The sequence below is a fragment of the Mesocricetus auratus genome, unplaced genomic scaffold (genome assembly GCF_017639785.1).
Source record: "Mesocricetus auratus isolate SY011 unplaced genomic scaffold, BCM_Maur_2.0 Super-Scaffold_100008, whole genome shotgun sequence".
Lineage (NCBI taxonomy): Eukaryota > Metazoa > Chordata > Mammalia > Rodentia > Cricetidae > Mesocricetus > Mesocricetus auratus.
Window position 1 is genome coordinate 6573521 of NW_024429192.1, and position 21592 is coordinate 6595112.

Here is a 21592-nt window from a genome sequence, read left to right on the forward strand (position 1 = left end):
CTTTTGCTTCTTTTTCTGTTCTGGGTTTGGACTTGTGGGGCTCGCCCCGGGGGGAGGGGATGGGTGTCACGGAAGAGAGCCCCGGTCTTTGAAAATACGACGTTGCGGGCAAAGCTGTCGAAACGGGGGACGACACTAGCCTCGCCTCCCGTTAGCGGGAGGAACGGTAGCCATGGGAACGCGCTTTCCCTTCCCCAGCCCAGACAAACCGCCCTCCCCGACCCGCGTCCTCCCGGCCCGGGCCTCCCGCCTCTGTTGGCCCCGCTGGCCGCGTGGGAGGTTCCCACGCGTAAAGGCTTCGTGGAAGCGCGGCCGACGCACTGCAGCAACCACCCGGGAGACGACAGGCTACGCTCTCTCCCGCTCATCTCGATGGTCCTCTTTGTGACCCTTGGAACAGCGCGGGAGTCGGAGGGTTCCGCGCCAACAGTCCTCCGGGCCGCCAGAGGGCAGCGCCGAGAGGCCCCGCCCGGCTGCGGGCGGCGCGAGGGCGGCGCACGCGCACTCGGCCGTGCGTGCTTGCCGGCGAGCGCCGCGACGCCCCGGCTGGTGCCCCGGCGAGCGCGCGTGCGCCGTGGCGGTGTCCGCGCTCTCCCGTCCTCCGTGGCTGCGAGCGAGCGGGCGGGTGCGGAGGCGCGGAGCCGGCGGCTGGGATGTTCCGCAAGGCCCGGCGGGTGAACGTGCGCAAGCGGAACGACTCGGAGGAGGAGGAGCGGGAGCGCGACGAGGAGCAGGAGCCGCCGCCGTTGCTGCCGCCGCCGGCCTCAGGCGAAGAGCCGGGCCCTGGCGGTGGCGACCGGGCCCCCCGCGGGGGAGTCGCTGCTGGGCCCCGGGCCGCCGCCGCCGCCGCCCTCCGCTCACACCCCAGGCCTCGGCGCCGAGGCCGGAGGCGGCATCCCCGGCGGCGCGGAGCCCGGCAACGGGTTGAAGCCGCGCAAGAGGCCTCGCGAGAACAAAGAGGTGCCCAGGGCCAGCCTGCTGAGCTTCCAGGACGAGGACGAAGGTGAGCCCCCGCCCGGCCCACGCGGGCCCCCGGGCCCGCCCGCCCGCCCGCCGCGCCCCTTTCCCCGCCTCCTGCCCGGGGCCCGGGGCTGCGTTCCCGCGCTGCCGTCGGCCGGGGCTGCGCAGGACCCGTGCGATCCCGCCCGAGGCATCGCTGTCGGCCACCCTGGGTGGAGGCGGAGGCCCCGCGGCCCCCGGCCCGCCTCTCTCCTGCCTCGCGAGCCCCGCGGTTGTCGCCTGCTCCCGGGGCTCTGCAGGCCTCCCTCCGTTCCTGCAGCTGGGTGGCCTCCCCCCGGTTTAGGCATCCTTGGCCCGGAAGGCCGGCTTGTGGGAGAAAGAGGAGGACCAGGACGGGGGCCGGGAACCAGCGTGGAGCTGCGGCCCCGGCTCCCAGTGACCTTGAGCCGAAGCAGTCCCGCGTCGTTCAGCGCGGTCTCCGCAGAAGTAAATGGGCGGAGCAGACGTCCGCTCTAGCGTTGGCTGGCGCGCTCTCTCTGTCTGTCTGTCTGTCTGTCTCTGTCTCTGTCTCTCCTCCTCTCCCTTCCTCTCCTCTCTCTGTCTCTCCTCGTTCTCTCCTCTCTGTCTCTCCTCTCCTCTCTCTGTCTCTCCTCTCTCCTCTCTCCTCGCTCTCCTCTCTCCCTCTCTGCGGGGCGTTTAGACTTCTGAGCGTTAGTTACGTCGTTTCCCTTGCACCCCAGTGTCGTGCTAGGAAAAACGAGATGAATCTCGAGAGTCTTGATTGAGTCGTGGTTCCAAAACGCTTCCGCGGTTTTACGAAGATGCATGGTTTATCTTTGGCCCCGCTGCTCTTCTGCTTGAGGAGGAGGTGCAGGCCGGGTTTTGGCTTTGATGGTAGGAGGGAGGCTTGGTGAAGTGTTTTGTTCTTGACTTAAATTTTCAAATCAAAGATGCGGAATAAGTCACATGAACTCAGGTTTGCAAAGGGATGCACCTGAGGCATATTCTTGGAATAACTCACTGTGGTGAGTTACTCAAGACTTGTCATTTGGGGTATGTTGTTTCAGCTTCCTTGATTTAATATTTTAAGGAAACATTCTGCATATTTTTTTTCTCCTGGGATAGGTGAAATACGCCAACAATTAACATTTTTGTGAAGTTCCTTGCACCCATTAAATTTTTCAAATTTTCATTTAGTTTCTGGGATTGGTATCAATTTTTCTGAGACAAGATATCATGCTATAGCTCTGACTACCATGGAACCCACTTTGTAGTTCAGGCTAGCCTCAAACTCAAGAGACCCACAGCCTCTGCCTCCCCAGTGCTGGGATTAAAGGCGTGCACCCCTGAGACTGACATTATCAGTGTTTGAGGCTGTGATAGATTGAAATAAATTTTAAAATTTTAAGTGATTTTTGCATGTGAGGATGTATTTGGGAGAATTCACGCAGCAGGAAAACGGGAGGAAAAACATTTTCTGAGTTTGCTTGCTACAGACTTTGTTTCATTTCATTTTTATTTTTTAAGAAAATGAAGAAGTTTTTAAAGTAAAGAAGTCAAGTTACAGCAAAAAGATAGTCAAGTTGCTTAAGAAAGAATATAAAGAAGATCTTGAGAAATCAAAGATCAAGACAGAACTCAACACAACAGCTGACAGTAAGTACTATATAACCCTTTCAAATGACTGGCAAATCAGAGCTCTTTTCCACAGGGCTCTGCAGTGCGTTTTGTGAATTCATTCTGACTACCTGTTCTATAACTTTTCACACATTTTTTAAAAAGAAGGCAGACTGTTGTATGGAGAACAGACTTACTCTATTGAAAGTCCAGTGCTGCTATTTTGCAGACACAAACTTTATATCCATTTGGTAGTGTTTCCATTGTAGATTTAACTCTCTTCAGCACTTTTTGGAGTTGCATAGGTTAATGGGATAACGTCAGCACTCAGCAGCCTTGTCTGACACGAGACCAGGGACATCGTCCTCTCAGATGCCCACGTTTAAATCTGCTTTCCCTCACCTCTCTTTTCTCTTTCTCTCTTGCTGGAGACAAACATCAGTAAGCCAGGCCCAAAGCTCCAGATATTTGATGTAGTTGTTTTACACGATTAATGTGTGTAGTCATTATGATCTAAGATACTCTGCAAATGTTTCAGAGAAGGCTTTATTCTGCAGAGTTAAAGGGAATGTTCCCAGATCCTCGCTACATGTATGACATGAATTAGAATGCTACAGGATCTCAAATTTGCAATGTAGTTAACAGAAGTGTTAGCCAATGGCCAATGGATCAGCCAAAGGATAACTACTTTTTTGGGGGGACGCAGGGTAAAGGATGATACCTTCATAGAAAAGTCAGACATGAAGCTGGATAATTGATGGTAGAATTCCCCGAATAGGAGAAAGCATCTGAATATCACCAAGGATTAAGAGCAAATACATTTGACTGGTCATCTGTGAATATTTTAGTGTTAGAATGTGAAAGACAAGTTGTTGATAGACTGTAAAGAATGGCTGAAATGCATGAAGGGGTTTAGAGTTGCAGTATTTAGTGGCTTGCCAAGATATGACATGAGCCAGGCGGTGGTGGCGCACACCTTTAATCCCAGCACTCGGGAGGCAGAGGCAGGCGGATCTCTGTGAGTTCGAGGCTGGGCTGGACAAACAGCCTCCAAAATAATACAGAGAAACTCTGTCTCGAAAAACCAAAAAAAAAAAAAAAAAGATATGACATGATACATAGCTTTTGAAACCATAACCTGGTATTACCAGGCATCATGGATTGGTACAAGGAGAGATTAGAGGCCTAAAACAGTTTAAACTCAGTGGTCAACTGTAGAGTGTAGTTTTTTCCTTGCCATCTGCCTAGGCTCTGCCACAGTTGCAGTCTCCAAATAACACACAGGACGCTATATTAATTATGAAGCTGTTGACCATTTGCTTGTTTCTTACTGGCTAGCTCTGACTTAAGTATTTAACCCATAATTGTCTCTGCCTGTGTCTCTCTTTCCCAGAACCCTTCTCAACTCCTAGCCCCACCTATCTTGCTTCCTTATTGGCCAACAGTGTTTTATTGACATGTACACAGGACTTCCCCATCAGCCAACTTTGATCTGGGAAATTGTGGATGGGTTAAAAGTGGTTGCTGTTGCTGGGTGGTGGTGGAGGTGGTGGTTTTGTCCGTGGTGGCGCATACCTTTGGATCCCAGCGACTTGGGAGGCAGAGGCAGGTGGATCTCCTGAGTTTGAGGACAGCCTGGTCTACAGAGTGAGTTCCAGGACAGCCAGGGCTACACAGAAAAACCCTGCCTTGGAAAACCAAAACCAAAAAACAAGCAAACAAAAAAGTGGTTGCTGTGGGTCTGGGTGATGTGGAAACTGGCTTATTTGAGAAACATTCCTAGGAAAAAGTATTAACACTTCTGTATGCTTTTGCTGTTAGAAGAGCACCCACATGACGGCTTTGTGCCAGGTGAATGGGAGCTGTTGAGTACTGTGCTCTGGGTTAGGAGGTGAATGGGAGCTGTTGAGTACTGTGCTCTGGGTTAGGAGGTGAATGGGAGCTGTTGAGTGCTGTGCTCTGGGTTAGGAGGTGAATGGGAGCTGTTGAGTACTGTGCTCTGGGTTAGGAGGTGAATGGGAGCTGTTGAGTACTGGGTTAGGAAGGCGGGTGGAGAAAGAGGATTTTAGGAGAACTTACTGTTTTGCATCTTGGAAGCTGCTCCATTTTCCTCAGAGCTGTTGAGAGCCCATCATGTATGGTCAAACTGCTCAGAAGGTGACAGAGTAGACACTAAGAAAGGCATGGTGGTGTGTCCACCTAACTGTCGGGTCCAGAGTTGTAGTGAATATGAAGTTTTTAAGACCATCTGTTGCAATCTGTCTTCTGCTCTCACTGTGTTCAGATCTCATCAGGAGTTGTGATCATCTTGCTTCTACTTCCTTTCAGATGTGGGCCGCCATGCCCCAGTTCATGCAACCCTGGGTGTCAAACCTAGGGCTTCATGCGCTCAAGTAATAACTGATCTGTCCCCTTAGCTTTTTAGGTGGCGTCCTCAACAATGTTAATTTAGCATTGCTATGCGGAAAGGATTGCTAAAAGGACAACATAGCCGCTAACAAAAGTGTTGTCACCATGCTTTGCCCTTGTAATTTGCTCAGTCATAACCTAGTACATGTGAACTTAGTGGAATCTTGAAATGTACAGAAATTCCCTGAAGACAAATTTTGACTTTTTTGTTTGGAGATGATCTCTATGTTAACAGATTTCACTTGTTAAGTTTTATTTGCCATTTATTTTTCTCCTCTTTCCACAAGCAATTGCCCTTCAGAGAACTCAATGTATACATAAGTTTGAGGTGTAGTACTGGAAGGAAAAATACATACGTGCATACTGTATATATCCAAGTGGTAGTAGAGATTCCGTTAGTTCTAAGTGTTATAAACCAAGACAGTTGATTTGATGATAAAGATGCATTCATAAAGTGGGGAGTAGTGTTAATCAGCCTAGACTAGAGCTGACGGCTGTCTGCACCCCAGGGCCCCTCCCTGTTTACGTGCCACTGTTCCTAGTGCCATGCGGGTTCTAGTCTGGGCTCTGTTCTAGTCTGGGCTCTTAGAGCTGTCAGGCCCTCTGTGTTTCATGGTGTGTGCATTGAGTTGTGACGGTTGGCTCAGGCTTATGTCATGTAAATGTAATCGTCTCTTCTAGATGATCAGTCAGGCGTATATGGTCACTCTCAACCACAAATGTTTTGTTCTCAACAGAAACTGTCTTGAATGGGTACCGTGTTCAGTGAGGAACCGGTGTGGAGTGGGAAATGGTAAACGTGAATGGGCCAGGAGAGACGATGGCTCAGGGGTTAGAGACTGCTCTTGCAGAGGGACTGAGTTCAGCGCTAGTCTCCATGGGGCCACTTACAATAGCGGGTACTTCAGCTCCAGGGATTTGATGCTTCTGACCTCTGATGCCCCTGTATGTGTGTCCATTCCCACATGCAGACACACAGATCCGCACATAATTACATAGTTAAGAATAAATTTAAATTAAACAATAATACCATTACCAGTGAGGCTTTAGAGTAAGATACAAGTTTAGATAAATTTCTCTCAAAATTAACTAAAATGTCTTTCTATTGTCCCTAGTTCCTCTATATTGTATTACCCTTACCCCCATGTCTGCTGTGCTATTTCATATTCATGCTTGAGTTTTTTAAATACTAGAGATAATGTAAGTTTTAGTGGATTGAGCTCGTGATTTAATAGAAAGTGCCTTGATAGTGATAGTTTTTTAGTTACTATTTTAAATAAATTTCAATTGCTCTTTTCAAAACTTCAGATGAGCAGCCTCTGGACAAAGCGTGCCATGTTAAGGACTCGAATCAAGAAGATGGCGTTGTCATCAGTGAGCATGGTGAAGATGAAATGGACATGGAGAGTGAGAAGGAGGAGGAGAAGCCCAAGGCTGGTGGCGCCTTCTCAAACGCTCTGTCATCTTTGAATGTTCTTCGTCCAGGTGTGTGTCTAAGTAACGCTTAGCTCTGCCTTCAGGGTAACTACCCTGGTGGAAGAGTTGAGTAAGTGTGTTTCTAATTAGGACATCTTTTTAAGGCAGGCTGTCTCTGTGTTTGCAAATGTAGAAAGTAAAAACAAGTTTCCCCGAGTTTACTATTACTTAAAGAAATACTTTAAAAAGTATGTGTGAATCTATGTATGGGTCTGTACACATGAGTACAGGTAGCTGAGGAGGCCAGATCAGGGTGTTAGGTTCCCTTGGCGCTGGAGTTACCGATGGTTACAAGCCACCTGATGTGGGTGACAGGAACCAAACTGAGGGCCTCTGAGAGCACCAGCTTCTCAGCTCCTTCCTCTTCAAGTGAAACAAGTGGGCTTAGGCAGATGCCAGATGGTGTTAAAGGGTTTCTTTATCTCAGGTGGGTTCTCCCCCACCCTCTACCAGGTAAAGACCTTAACTCTGTTTTCTTTTCTTTTCGAGACAGGGTTTCTCTGTATTGTTTTGGAGCCTGTCCTGGAACTCGCTCTGTAGACCAGGCTGGTCTCGAACTCACAGAGATCCTCCTGCTCTGCCTCCCGAGTGCTGGGATTAAAGGCGTGCACCACCAATGCCTGGCTAAGACCTTAACTCTTTACAGCTGCTACAAAAACACAGCTAATTGCCGTTGTTATGTTTAGTTTCCTATAGGAAATAATTTGCAAGTCTATACACTGGCTGGTCGGTTTTAAAATCAGTGCTTTAAGTAGCCAAATTATTAAACTATGAAGTAACACTGCTTGTATTTATAGATAATTAAGGATGCCTCTGCTGGGCTGGGGACATTGTGACTCAGTCTGTTCCCCAGTTTATCAGCTGGATTTGTGTAGAGTTCAGGAAGAGGCACTAGTAGCTGTGTTAACTATAGTACTGACAGGACTGTGTGGGATTATTTTACTCTTCCCTATTTATGAAAGTAAGCTTCAGTATCCAGGCACTTCCATGGTTTATAATTCTTAACATTTGTTTGCAGGAGAAATTCCAGATGCAGCTTTTATACATGCTGCAAGGAAAAAGCGCCAGATGGCCCGGGAACTGGGTGATTTCACTCCTCACGATAACGAGCCTGGTAAAGGCCGCCTTGTCAGAGAGGACGAGAATGATGCCAGTGATGATGAAGACGATGATGAGAAACGACGGATAGTTTTTTCTGTAAAGGAGAAGTCACAGAGACAAAAGATAGCTGAAGAAATTGGTAACTTGATGAAACTTGGTTGCAGTCACAGGCATTGCTTTTAAATGTGATCTGAAACTAACATTTACATTTTTAACTGCTTTGCCTTGGAGGGCTGACTGTTCCTGCTCTGGTTCAAATGTGTTCCATAGCTGATAGTTGTTCAGCATTTCTTGGGTAACCAGTATTGCATAAGTTTATATAATTCTCTGAAGTATTCTTAAGCCATTGGTTTTGTGTTTCCCTTTGTAGAATTGGTGTCAAGCTTAAATTAAGAAATCAGAAATTGCAAGCATGATGTTAAATACTGCTTTAGCTTTAAAGAAGGGTGCTGCCTTAAAGCATGCAAGGTCAGAGTGTCAAATACATCAAAATGGGCGAATTGGCAAGATGAGGACTTGTGCCCAGTTGTTGTGAACAGGACAGGACCTTTTCCCTGCTGTTGGATATTGATCTCCTGTGTTGTGGGTGCAGGTATTGAGGGGAGTGACGATGACGCATTAGTGACTGGGGAACAAGACGAAGAGCTCAGCCGGTGGGAGCAGGAGCAGATTAGAAAAGGAATCAATATCCCTCAGGTAAGAAGACGTAAACCCTGGAAATGAGAAGTAGATCTGGGGTTTAAAGTGCAAGCATTGCCGTAGAAAGTCTTCGCTGCTCATTTGCATAGCATAGTCAACAGTGTCGTCGTGTTGCCTTTTTTCTTTTGGGTTTTGTTTTTTTTTTTCTTTCGAGACAGGGTTTCTCTGTATTGTTTTGGAGGCTGTCTGGAACTCGCTCTGTAGACCAGCCCGGCCTCGAACTCACAGAGATCCGCCTGCCTCTGCCTCCCAAGTGCTGGGATAAAAGGCGTGCAGCAACACCGCTCAGCCTTGTGATGCCTTTTGAAGAATTGGCTTTAAATGTTGCCTTTTGTAGTCAGAATGGTGGGCGAATGTCCAGTTTCTCCAACTAGTCCTTCAGCAGCAGCAGCAGCTTCTGGAAGCCCATTACAAAGGCACAGTCTAGGGTCAGATGGTGGGGGTTGTGGCCCAGCACTCATTTAGTAAGTTCTGACAAATGCTAAAGTTTGAGAATACTGCCTTATACCAAGTATTGGGATTTTTGTTGTTGTTGCTGTTGCTGTTTTAATTTCAAAGATAGTTTCCCAGATATGCAAACTAATGAGACTGACCAGAAATATCTTCCAAAGCAGTTCCAGTAATTTGTTTTGTAGCAGTGTGGAGACAGTTGCATAACTGGTAGTAGTATTGGGTAGTGTTGAGAGCAGAGTATACAGAAGCCTTGGAGTAGTTTGCAGGAATCTTAGTCATAAGCTCTCATTGCCTGTCTGTTTTCTGACCTTAGGCAAGTCACTCATCCTAAGAAACTGTTTCCTGTATCATTCCATCTTTAAACTCTCAGGGTCTGTTTTTCTGAAATCATTAGAAATAGAGCTGGTGATTTTTATTTAGATCTTAGAACTTACACAACTCTTCATTTGATTTTGAAAAAATTCTGCATTTAATTTTAATTCCTATTTGGGAACTGAGTATAATTTTGCTTTTGTTCGTAACTCTAAAGGGATTTTATATTTATCCATTTCTTTTCAGGTTCAAGCAAGTCAGCCCGCCGAAGTGAATGTGTACTACCAGAGCACTTACCAGACAATGCCTTATGGTGCATCCTATGGCGTACCGTATAGTTACACAGCCTACGGATCATCAGATGCCAAGTCTCAAAAACCAGATAACACAGTCCCTTTCAAAACTCCCAGTAATGAGATGGCTCCCGTTACTATTGATTTGGTAAAGAAACAGCTTAAAGACAGGTAGGGCAGATCAACTTCTTAAAGACCTGTCCGCTTGCTTTCTGGTCCCTCAGGCCACTTGTAGTCTGGGGTAGCAGATACAGAATGCCGGCAAAGAAGACTCACTGGCCCACCTTCAAAAGCTAAACAGAAGATGACTTCACGCTTTGCTCTGCTACTTTCTCGGATTACTTCTGTGGAAGCCTCAAAGTTATTAAAATGCCACTCCATGAGCTTGTTGAAGACAGAGCTGAGTTTGCACCTTTTGGACTTTGAAATGAAAGTGTAGTCAAGAGATGGGGGGAGACACAAAGCAGGGTACATTGGTTAGCCCTCCAAATAACTATGTGAAGTCTAAACTGCCGTTTAAACTTCTTTTTATAAGAAAAGCAGTGCAGACGGAAAGATGCATTCCCAGTATTCTCATGTTCTAATAGTGGAACTAAAATGCATTATAATATTGCAAGAGTCCTGACAACATTGGATTCTAGATGTAAATGTGTCATATTTATCCTTTTGTGTTCTTAAGGTTGGACTCCATGAAAGAATTGCACAAAACCAATCGACAGCAGCATGAGAAACACCTGCAAAGCCGAGTGGACTCCACCAGGGCTATTGAGAGATTAGAAGGGTCTTCTGGGGGTATTGGTGAACGGTATAAATTTTTGCAAGAAATGCGAGGGTATGTCCAAGACTTGCTTGAGTGTTTCAGTGAAAAGGTAAGAATGCAAAATTACTAATCTCTTTGAATAAAGCAAAAATAGGGAGGCCTAATTGACTTTCTGTAGAGCATCTTGTAATTCTTAGAAAAGAATGCATCCACTCCACCTTAGAAGTGCTGAAGCCACGCTTCATTTCCTTTGCTCCGTCAGTAGAGGGCAGCACAGCGCCTTGCGCAGATGAAAGGAGGGCACCTTTGTCTCAACACCATGTTAGACTCCTGGCCTGCCATGATTGACAGAGTAAAGGCTTCACCTAACAGTGTCTAAGTATTTTTATCCTGGTTTTCAGTAACTGTAAACAGTTAAAACTATTAGTAGCGCAATACATGGCAGATTTTTGCTAGTTTAACCTTTTTATACTGGATATTTTGGTGCTATTTCTGTTAGTAGTTTTCACCTAACTAAACCAATGCTTCATTCATTCCAGAAGCCATTCATTATCATAAGTTTTTATTCATTGAACATTTCTCATTTCTTCTGGATTCATTGCTTTAGTATGATAATTGATAGAATCTTTTGAATACATTTAAATAGTGTATATGCTAACTTCTCAAGTAAGTTCCTGTGTGTGTGTGTTTTCGTGTGTTTTAAGGTAAATGTGCTCCACACATGTCATGCACAGAGCGTGTAGTAATGTAGAGATGTAAGGTGGGAAGGAGAGGGTGAGCCGGCCGGCTCAGCAGGCTAAGGTGCTTCCTGTTGAAGAAGCACCTGTGAGAATGGCGGGACAGAGTTGACACCACAGAGCTGTCCCTCACCTCCTCACATGCACAGTGGCGGAAGCACCCACCCCACATACACACGCATGCGTACACAGTAATGAATAAAACTGAAGGGAAAATAGACGTCTGACTTGTAAGTGTTCGTGTACTTCCCCTTATCTTTGAAAAATACTAAAACCATGGTCCTTAAATATTGTTTCTCAGAATCTTGGATAGGAAGGCACAATTTCATTTATTGCTAACTAGATTTTCTCTAGGGTCTCTTAAGCATAAAGTGTAGTTGGATGATTTTTTTAAATGTTTGCTTCTTTACAATAAAACCAAGGGCTTTCAAAAGAACACTTGGACTTGTCAGGCTGATGGGTCTTAGTGGTTCATTTATGTGTGGTCAGATCTGGGATGGTAGCACTCATCATATCCTCTATAGCACTTAGCAAGGTTTGCTGAGTTTTTGGAGAAGCGCCTACAGTTGTGATGATCCTTGTGACAGGCCAGTTGTGGGACCAGGAAGGACGCCTGAGCTCAGCTGTCTGCTGAGCAGGGCTTGCAGTAAGCCTGAAAGTGGGACCTAGGTGGCAGAGCCAGCTAGAAAGGCCCTTTGCCCAAAGCAGTGCTGCGTGTGTGGGAGTGGTCGCTGGGACCTGGCTTGGCTCTTGCTTTAGAAAACTTACAGACTTAAGCACTCAGAATTGCAGACGTAATGCTAACATATATAAAGTTCGATTCTATTATCCCTGGATCAGGAAGAATTAGTAGGACATAGTGTCTGTTACTGATTGATTAGGGTGTCCTCTCCTGGATTACCATGTCCTGGAGAAGTCTACTTGAGGTAGTGCTGGGTGGCCATCGAGTCATTTAGATGTTTTGTCGCAGACCTGAAGCCTTACAGGGAGTACGTTTACAGTAAAAGGAGCAGATGGCCCTGACCTTCGTTTTCACATCTATGTATGCATGCATCCAGCTGAACGAGATGTCATGAGTCGTCACCCTTAAAATATTTGAAGATAAAAGTTTAAAAAAGGGACAGTTGGATAAAAGTTAAATATTTCTTTTGTTGCTTTTTATGAAAAAGTGATTTTTAAATTTAAGTTATCTGTAAGTCATCTTAACTTCCATAGCTTAGTTTCCCCTCCAGTTATCTTGTTACATTTTTCATCTTAAATTTGTTCCTAAATATAGTAATAATGATAGCTTTTAGTTTGGAGAGGATAAAGAAGCTGTCATGGTGCAGACTCTTAAGATAAGTTGATGTTGTAGACTTCAGAAGAGATTAAAAGCCAGTTTTAAGCTTTAGTTCCCAGAATTGTCTTCCCAGTTTAAAAAGAGACATTCCAAGTACCTAAGTCAGATAACTCTTTATGATGCTTGGGCTCTCATAGTAGGGGATGTCTTATCTAAGAATGAAAGGATGCATCGTAGGCAGGAATTGGGAAATACAAATTTCAATAGTGACTTTAAGCTGCTGTATAATAATTGCTGACATGGGGACATTGTTCCTATGGTACGGCATATTAAAAAAGAGAATGCCTCAGTCACTTTGACGTTTGTGTGAACATTGCCACTTTGACAGTGGAATCCAGCAAGAATATAGAATGCTTTATTATAGACATCTCTGTATTCCACCTGCCGGTTTTATTCTCCATTTATAGTCTGTTCAGTTCAGGAAGATGCTGGAACTTTAAATATTGTTTTCCAATTGTACTAACAACCATAGAATTTCTGGGTTCCTTAAGTATTCATAGTGGTCCTTAGTGTTTTGTGAAAGTTTCAAAGCATTTGACTTTGAAAGTTGGTAATTTATGTAAAGATTTTATTGCAAAATAAAGAAAACTTATTATTTGCTAGGAAGAGAGACATTTCAAAGAGTTTTTTCAGATTGGTTAGTAATAGCTAGAAATTTTATTTACCCTTTTGGTGTGATTGTACAATGTACAATAAAGCTACAGACTAGCTTCATATTTTTATAGGATACTTTGTATAAAATTTGACAGTGAAACAGACTTGTTATCTACTGTAGATGGAGCCCTTGTAGCACACACAGCAATCATTTAACCAGAGAGTTGACCAAATGTGTGCCTGTAACTGCAGCATTCAATTCAGGAGGATGAAATGGGGACAGCTTGGGCTCATCGAGTTCTAGACCAGCTGAAGCTACATGGAGAGAGGGAGACTTCATCTTCAGAAATAAACAAAAACAGAAAAAGAAACCTACACAATTGCTGTGTAGATCACATTGCTGGAAACTAAAAATGAAACCTATGCTTGTAAATACACACATTTGTTTCTGAAGCTAAAGCACTGAAAGTTTGACATTGCCTTACATGCTCTGTTAGCAGAGACGTTGGGTTTAAGTTGCCTTTGCTGTGGTACCAGGCACTGGCCATGTAGTTTTAAGAGGTGCTGCTTCTTCACTCACACAGCGACTTGCTGTCTGCTCTTGTTGGGGAGTCCTGCTTGTTTTGTCCATAGAGAGAGTACTTGTTCAGAAAACCGGAAATAGCATGGAACCCTCAGATGAGTAAGCAGCTGAGAGTTTGGTGTTACGGAGTGTGTTGTATTTTTACAGGTGCCACTGATTAATGACCTTGAATCAGCAATACATCAGCTGTACAAACAGCGAGCTTCCCGCCTTGTCCAAAGACGACAAGATGATATTAAAGATGAATCTTCGGAGTTTTCAAGCCATTCAAGTCAGTCCATCTTGAAGGTTTTTATTTTTCATTAAACAACCTTGTTTACTTAGTGCAGCCTAATTGAAATGAGACCTTTTTCTTTAGAGAGCTTCCTTGTTCATCATTAGATAGAGCAGAGGTTGTGATGCATGGACTTGGATTATGTTTGACTCTGTGTGACCTAACCAAGGATCTGAAAAATATACTAACACTATCAGTCTATTCTTTCCTGGACATCCTTTCCAGTCACCTTTAGAGCCTACAAATACATGATCAGTGTTTACCTTAAATTACTATCTCTGCCCCAGCAGACAGCCCACCCCTACCTCAATTCTTTCTTTCATAACTCTGATACAAATGCTGGCTCTGATCCTAGTAAGAAATGCTGAGTTCAGGGACTTGGTGAGCTCTGGGGGAGGAAGAGGGAGGAGCCGTGTTGTGTGGCACATGATAGCTTCAGGAGCAGAGGAAGTGCCGACCCTCTGGGTATTTCTCTTAAAATGTGCTTTTTTCCAGTTAACTGTGTGTACAAGATTGTGTATTTCCTTTTTTAGTCAGCCAACATCTACAATTCTTGAAATTTGTGGAAAATGTAGAAATTGAATTATATTACATATGACATGAAGTATAAAAAAATTGGAACCCTTTTTAAATTCCTAAAGTTAAGATTCTTTAGCCGGGTGCCTTCGAAAACCTTTTAATTCCGTTTCTCCCATTGCACTCCATACTCTTGGGTGGTTTGGTGAGAGTTCCCTTAGTGTAGCTTCCTCATGGTTTCTTTGTACCTGTGCTAACAGTCTGTGCGTATCAGTTACCTGACATGCTCATTTAAAATGCAGATCTTCCGGTCCCCTGCCTGAGGATTCTTCCTAGGTCCTTCCCTTCCAGAGATCTGCATGTTAAACAACTGCTCCAAATGACTCATGAAGGAAGGAGCCTAGTGCTTTTTTTAGAACAATAGTCCATCCATCCTCCCAGTCAGGCCTTGGATCCATGGGAAGCGTCCTCCTGTAAAACGAAGATAGAGTGGCTCTCAGATCTGACCCACGCAGATTTAGCTGTGAGCCATTTGAATGACTTTGGCCTGGTTTTGCTGTAAAAGTTTAAATTACATCATTGACATTGGGCACCTAAATAACTAATGTGTCCCTCCCAGATTACTTTTGATCTAGAGAGCCAGATTTCGGGGGCAGACTACAGGTAACCATTGTACATCTAAAGGAAACAATTTCCTCCTAGGTTAAATTGATGTGAGCTATGTATCACATTCACTATACTACAAGGCTGTATAGCTACCTGGGATTTGAAGTGAGAGTTATGAGATGCATGCTAATTAGACTGAAAAACAGAAAGTATTTTAAGAAAATGGAAACGTGAAAACACTATACTTGAGGGGTATAATTGACAAAAATTACATGAGATACTAAGGAATCAATCCATTGTCCCTTTTAAAAAGAACAGCATCAGGTCAGGTTTATCTGTTTAGATTATAAGCCTTTACCTGTAGTTACTTTATGTAGTTTGTACAGAAATGAAGACAAATCATGAGTCTTTGATTTCTCAACTAACTTGTAAGCTCTAGAGAATACTTCCCAATATCTGCTCTTTTGAAGGAAGAACAAAAAATGCAGTTTTAAAAAGTCAACTTTTGAAAATACTGAGCTCTAGAAAAGTTTGGAGACATTAAAGAGCAGTATTTAGGGTTTGTTTCCTGTTGCTCATTTAGTAGCAAAAATCTACATGAAAAATCTGCATGAGCTTTAAATGATGCCATTCATTGTATGTGTGTCTGTCTGCCCACTGATCCCTTGTTGTTTTTGTTTGTTTGTTTTGCTTCTCAATAACTATTGTGTATTTTCCAGAATGTCTTAAGTAGAAATGAGGGAAGTGCAGAAGACATTTTCCTTTCACCTCGTGCTCTATCAAGTTTGTAGAGCCACTGACAGAGTTGTGATTGCATCAGTGATCTATCGGAAGCACCTTAGTTCTCACATAGAGCTTCCATTCTGGCTTTTCTTTTTAAAAGGATTTGGTTTAAGTTTGTGGATTTGTATGTGTGTACATGGGTATGTGCACTGAGTGTTGGTGCCCGTGGAGGCCAGAAGCATAGAGCTCCGTAGCTGGAGCTAGGCTGCTGTGAGCTCCCAGGTGGGGAGTAGAGCCAAACTTGGGTCCTCTGCAAGAGCGGTGTGCTCTCTTAATGATTGCTGGGCCATCTCTCCTGCTCCAGTCTGTCTTCTGCATGCACGGGCACCGTCACCAGAAGGGCCAGTGCTAGTAACGGATCTCAGAGAGCTTTACAGCTTCGGGGACATTACTTTTTAGATGTGGTGCTGGCAGTTGAATCTAGGACTTCCTACCTGCAGGCAAGCTGCCTACCAGCTGGCCTGTGTCGTTGGCCTAGGAAACCTTAACAAAGGGTGGGATGCTGTGAAGGAAAGAGACAGAGTGATGCTGCTGGGATCTAAGTGTAAGCATAAGAGCTGGAAACTACAGGAGAACAGTCCCATGGAGGAGTTACAAAGTGACAAGGGATGCTTGGTGTGCAAAGAGCACTGGGTGAGCCGGCTCCTTGTTCCAGTGTCAGCCTACAGTGTGGCTTTCCCAAGAGTAGTGTTAAGTAAACTCCCGTGGGCTAAGAGAGCACAAGTTATTAAACCTTGGCTACAAATCTATCACGTCTTTCTACATGTTTCTTTGCTGTCATTTTATATCATTCAGCATCTTTCTTAAAGGTACTATTTCTTTTTCATTTGCATGGATAATGTAGATTTTTTTTTTGTTCGTTCATTGTAATAGGATAAGCTAGTCCTGTTATTTAGACAGAAATAGTGAGTAAGCCCAGCAGCAGTTGGCTCTTAGAAATCAGTTTTAAATCTTCTACTTTTTCTCATGGAAACTCAATAATTCCAAGATTTGTCCTATACTAAAAAACCTATCTAGTTCTATATTAAAAGACCCATCTAGTCATTGCAGAATCTTGCTGTTGGGGTTAGCAAGCAGTCTTAACATAATGGCTTGTTCTGTGCAATTTCTTTCCTCATGATTGTTGAAGGAAGACTGTTAATTTTAACCCTTTGTTGTTTTACAGATAAGGCTTTGATGGCACCAAATCTTGACTCCTTTGGACGTGATCGTGCACTATATCAAGAACATGCAAAACGTCGGATAGCAGAGCGGGAGGCCAGGAGGTGATTGTGAAAATACTCCCTGTGCATTGTTAAGTAAGCTGGAATTTCTTTTAGCTAAATTCAGATATTAATGTTTGTTATCTAGGACTCGCCGAAGGCAAGCCAGAGAGCAAACTGGTAAGATGGCGGATCACCTTGAAGGCCTTTCCAGTGATGATGAGGAGACATCTACAGATATTACAAATTTCAATCTGGAGAAAGGTTAGACTTTTATTTGGAAATGAGACTCATCAAATTTTTTCTGCTTGGTTGTGCTTTAAATTATTTTTTCTTTTTACTGAAACAAAAAAAAACTTATTTATTTGTGTGTATGTCTGCGTTCCAGCATTGGCTTGTGGAGGCCAGGGCAAGTTGTGAGTCTTGGGTGGGACTCAGGCTACCAGGCTTGGTGGCTCACTGAAGCTATCTTGATGACCCTTGTGGTTTTTGATCATGAAATGGATAGAATTTTTGTGTCTTCTGTAATAAGTGAGGTGCTGTTTTATAGGCATTTTCTTTATATTGAATGTTACAGTTCTCAGTGATAAGAATTAACAGTGTTAGGAGATGTCATTAATACTTGTATACAGAAACATGTGTCAGAGCCCATGGTTCAGTATACTGAAGCTGTCTGCTCTGAAAGTTAAGGCTGGAGAGTAATCTGTTACTTCAACCAAGAGTAGCAGTCAGTACTGCTGTGTGCTAGGCATTTCTAGCACACTCCTAAGTAGTAACTTCTCTTCCCACCATTGGCTGTAATCATTGGGGATTGTATTGACTGTGGGCCATTAGCGAACCTTGTCAGCCATGACTTTTTCTCCCCTCCATTGGGGTACTGGGGATTGAAGTTAAGATCTCACACTTGCTAGGCAAACCATCTTCCACTGAGCTGTCATCTCAGCCCTTACAAATAGATGGTAAGATGATCTCACCAAGTTATTCAGACTGGCCTTGACCTTGTGATCCTCTTGCCTTGGTGCCCTAGTGTCACATGGCCCAGTTTCTCTCACTTGTGGTTTTTGAAACAGGGTCTCATAGCGTGTGCCCACTCTGAGTTTCTACTTGTTACCTGGTCAGGGATGTTCTTGAACTCCTCCTGGTCTTCCTGCCTCCACTTCCTAAATGCTGGGGTCACCGGGTGCATCACCACAACTAACTTGGATATTTTTGGAGTGAGCATTTCTGGGCGTGGGAAATGTGAAAGAATGCTGATAGCCCACGTTGGTGCAGCACTACTGGAAGATGCTGGCATTCACTGCTGTGCTTTATCTCTCTGTGTCATGTGTGCCATTGCCTTTTGGAAATGGCTCACTGTAAGCATCATGGCATGTCACTTGAAAAGAATTGGGAACATGCTTCAGTTGTCCTGGCTTCTGAGGACTGTCCCCAGGTTGTGGGGCTTGATTGAGAACAAGCTCCATGCCTGCTGAGTCACCTCACCTGTGAAGACCGTAATCCTGTGTGCTGCGAACACTAAGTGGTGTTGTGCTGCTTTCAAACTTTTCGTTCCAGATCGAATTTTGAAAGAATCCAGCAAAGTTTTTGAAGACGTCCTTGAGAGTTTCTATTCAATTGACTGCATTAAAGCACAGTTTGAAGCATGGCGTTCAAAATACTACACGTCCTATAAGGACGCTTATATTGGTCTTTGTTTGCCGAAATTGTTCAACCCTCTCGTCAGACTGCAGCTCCTCACCTGGACCCCTCTTGAGGTGGGTGGTTTCTACCAGGTTCGGAAGAGCACCTCTATAATCATTTAAGATAGACTCTATCTGAGGTTAATCTGTTTTTAAATAAAGTTTTTTCATCACTCCTCCAAAAGCTTTCTTTGCTTGCAGTTTATATAAAATTTGATTCTTATCAAAATTGTGTTTATTAACACTGGGTTATGAGCATGAAGAAAGAGCAAGAAGTTAGTCTTTTTATCCTGGGAGAACTTGGACTCTGATGGGAAAGTACAGTAGGGCAGTTGTGAAATGAGGACTTGAGCCACGTGACCGTGAAAAACAAAGGGTGAACAAACTAGGAAGTACGGAGACGTCAGAGAGCCCGTTCTCCTGGTGTGTGAGTTTGAAGAGCAGAGCTATTTTGCCCCTGGTTGTAACAGTTATGATTGTGTCTTTTTAAGTTACTGACAGAGTTTCAATCCTGATTGATGGTTACTGAATGAGATGAGCAGGCAATAAGGAAAAGGGGGCTTTTGATGACGTCTCTTAACAAGCTAAAGGAATTTGGACTCGGGGGGGTGCCCGATCCGTAGCGTTTCGTGCTGTGTGCTTGTTTCTGTGACTGCAGAGACTCAGCTGTGTCACTGGAAGTCTTCCTTAGCTTGTCCCTCAGCCACAGCTTTCGGCTTTCTTGGACTTCGGGAGCACCCGTTGCTGTCCCAGCTTCACAGAAAGGCTGTGTCCCACGTGGGATCCAACCCAGCAGTGTGCGTCATCTGCATCCCCTCTTAACGCTCATGGTCCTGCGCCTCTGCTGCCTCAGCTGATACTGCTTTGTTTTGTCCCGTGCTTGCTTGTTTCAGCTGCAGGTGACTCTAGCATGACTGAAGTTAGAAGCAGATATTGCTTTACATTTTGAATCACCTTGTTAATGTGTTGTAGGCAAAGTGCCCTGACTTTGAATACATGCTGTGGTTTGAGTCTCTGCTGTTCTATGGTTGTGAAGAGCGGGAACAGGAGAAGGATGACGTGGACGTTGCTCTGTTGCCCACCATTGTGGAGAAGGTGATTCTTCCCAAACTGACAGGTAGATATCCGTCAGGGGCCTCGTTCTCCTGGGCTTCTCAGAGGCCTAGGGTTCTTAGTCCCGTGACCATCTCATCATTGACCTTATATAATCCATGCTCCTTACCGCCTGCATGGCCCAGGGATGTTAAAGGAGGAAATTCTTAGCCTGAGGCTTGAGAGTAATAATTGATCAATAGGTAGCTTTCAGAGACTCAAGATTGATTGCAAACTGAATAGATACTTTGGGGAGTCATACATATCTGTTTTGTTCATTTTCTTGTAAGATTAGAAATTACTGTTTCAGAAACCTATTTAATTGTTGGGAGATTATCTGGTAGTGTTGTAAAAAATAATTAAAAATAAAGTTAGAATTTAATTAGAAATTTTGGTTGTCTAAATAAGATCTTTTGGGATACAAGGGAGCACAAATGTCAATGCTGGTATTTATAACCAAAGCACTATCTGGCATTAAACATAAGTTGCAGTTTTTAACATCTTGTCTCTTGTTTTGCAACAGTGATAGCTGAACACATGTGGGATCCCTTTTCTACAACGCAGACTTCAAGAATGGTTGGAATCACACTAAAGTTAATAAACGGCTATCCTTCAGTAGTCAATGCCGAAAATAAAAATACACAGGTACTTTAGTTGCTATGCTTGGGAAGTTTTTTATCTTCTTTTGAAAATGGGCCAGAGTTTAAGAGAATGAATGGTTATTTTGAACCAACCAGAGATCTGATTCTCCCAGTTGGGTGATCTGGGCTATTAAAGTCTGGAGTATATACAATTAAGATGCTAGTTTTCAGTTTACAATCTCTGCGGGAGACAGTCTATCACCAGCATAACCCCTTCTAATTTGACTGGTCAGAGATCCCTGTCAAACTGTGCTGTGAGGGGGAACAGAAAGGGAACCATTAGAGCCATACTGATGATTGGAGTTTAAATGGCCAGACACTCTTATATTAACCCCCAAATGGGAAACTGCTCTCACTGAGCTCACTGAAAAAGCCTTTTATCGTTGTTGATTTCAACTAACCTTATTTTGAAAATGATGTGTGTTGGTTTTAAATCTTTATTTGTAAATAGCTGTGTTGATTAGTAGCTGTTGAGAGGTTATCTGGTAGAGTTGTAAGTATGAAAGTGATGTAACATAATTTGCTTTTTTAACTCCGTAGGTGTATCTTAAAGCACTTTTATTGAGGATGAGAAGAACTTTAGATGATGATGTTTTCATGCCCTTATATCCCAAAAAGTAAGTAATTCACGCAGACATGAAGCACAGCATACTCCATGGTTGCTTTCATAGTCTAGAAAAGGAAATGTAGCTCGACACAGGAACTTTACCTGTGTAGTAAAACAGTCCCTCAGAGAGACTGGAGGAAATGGTTTCTTAGCATCTCAGAAGTCAGCTTTGTCGTTTTGTTTAAATCTACCTGTCTCCTCTCTCGACCTTGTCTTCTCTCTGTCCCTCTGCCATTTCTCTCCTTTTGCGCGCTCTCCCTCCCTCCCTCCCTCCCTCCCTCCCTCTCTCTCTCTCTCTCTCTCTGTCTCTCCCTCCCTCCCTCCCTCCCTCCCTCCCTCCCTCCCTCCCTCCCTCTCTCTCTCTCTCTCTCTCTCTCTCTCTCTCTCTCCCTCTCTCTCTCTCTCTCTCTCTCTCTCTCTGTCTCCAGCCTATCTCTGTCTCTATTTCCCCTGCCATGTGTTGCTTTTGGGATGAATGTTAAGTGTACACTCTGTCCTGAGCCTCACCCGAGCTGCAGACTCCCGAGTTCTGTTCTTGATTCTTTGTAGACATTCTTGTTGATAGGAATGAAATAGCATTTATTTACACGATATTGATTGTGTTTTATTTCTCTTTTAGTGTCTTAGAAAATAAAAATTCTGGTCCTTACTTATTTTTTCAACGACAGTTTTGGTCTTCTGTCAAGGTATGTATTCATAGACCATCTAAAAATACATAATTTTTTGGACTTTAGTCTATGTTTTGAAAGAATTTTTGTTTAACTCTTTAGGCTTGTATTGTTGTAAGACACACAGCACCCCTTTATCTTATAACCAAATATTATTCCAAAAGTTTATTTGAGTTTGATGATCTCACAGG

General features: G+C 44.0%; 1 protein-coding gene across 1 annotated transcript in view; it reads left to right on the forward strand.

The window, feature by feature from the left end:
• The first annotated feature begins 558 nt into the window (after positions 1-558).
• Positions 559-21592, forward strand: part of Paxbp1 (PAX3 and PAX7 binding protein 1) — a 28369-nt gene continuing 7335 nt past the window's right edge. Inside the window, 16 exon segments of the mRNA XM_040750502.1 lie at positions 559-803; positions 805-1003; positions 2488-2616; positions 6295-6471; positions 7481-7702; positions 8156-8259; positions 9274-9491; positions 10000-10189; positions 13481-13604; positions 16678-16777; positions 16863-16978; positions 18269-18468; positions 19366-19510; positions 20009-20130; positions 20667-20743; positions 21353-21419. Of these exon segments, the coding sequence (XP_040606436.1) occupies positions 654-803; positions 805-1003; positions 2488-2616; positions 6295-6471; positions 7481-7702; positions 8156-8259; positions 9274-9491; positions 10000-10189; positions 13481-13604; positions 16678-16777; positions 16863-16978; positions 18269-18468; positions 19366-19510; positions 20009-20130; positions 20667-20743; positions 21353-21419 (2340 nt within the window). The 5' untranslated portion in view covers positions 559-653.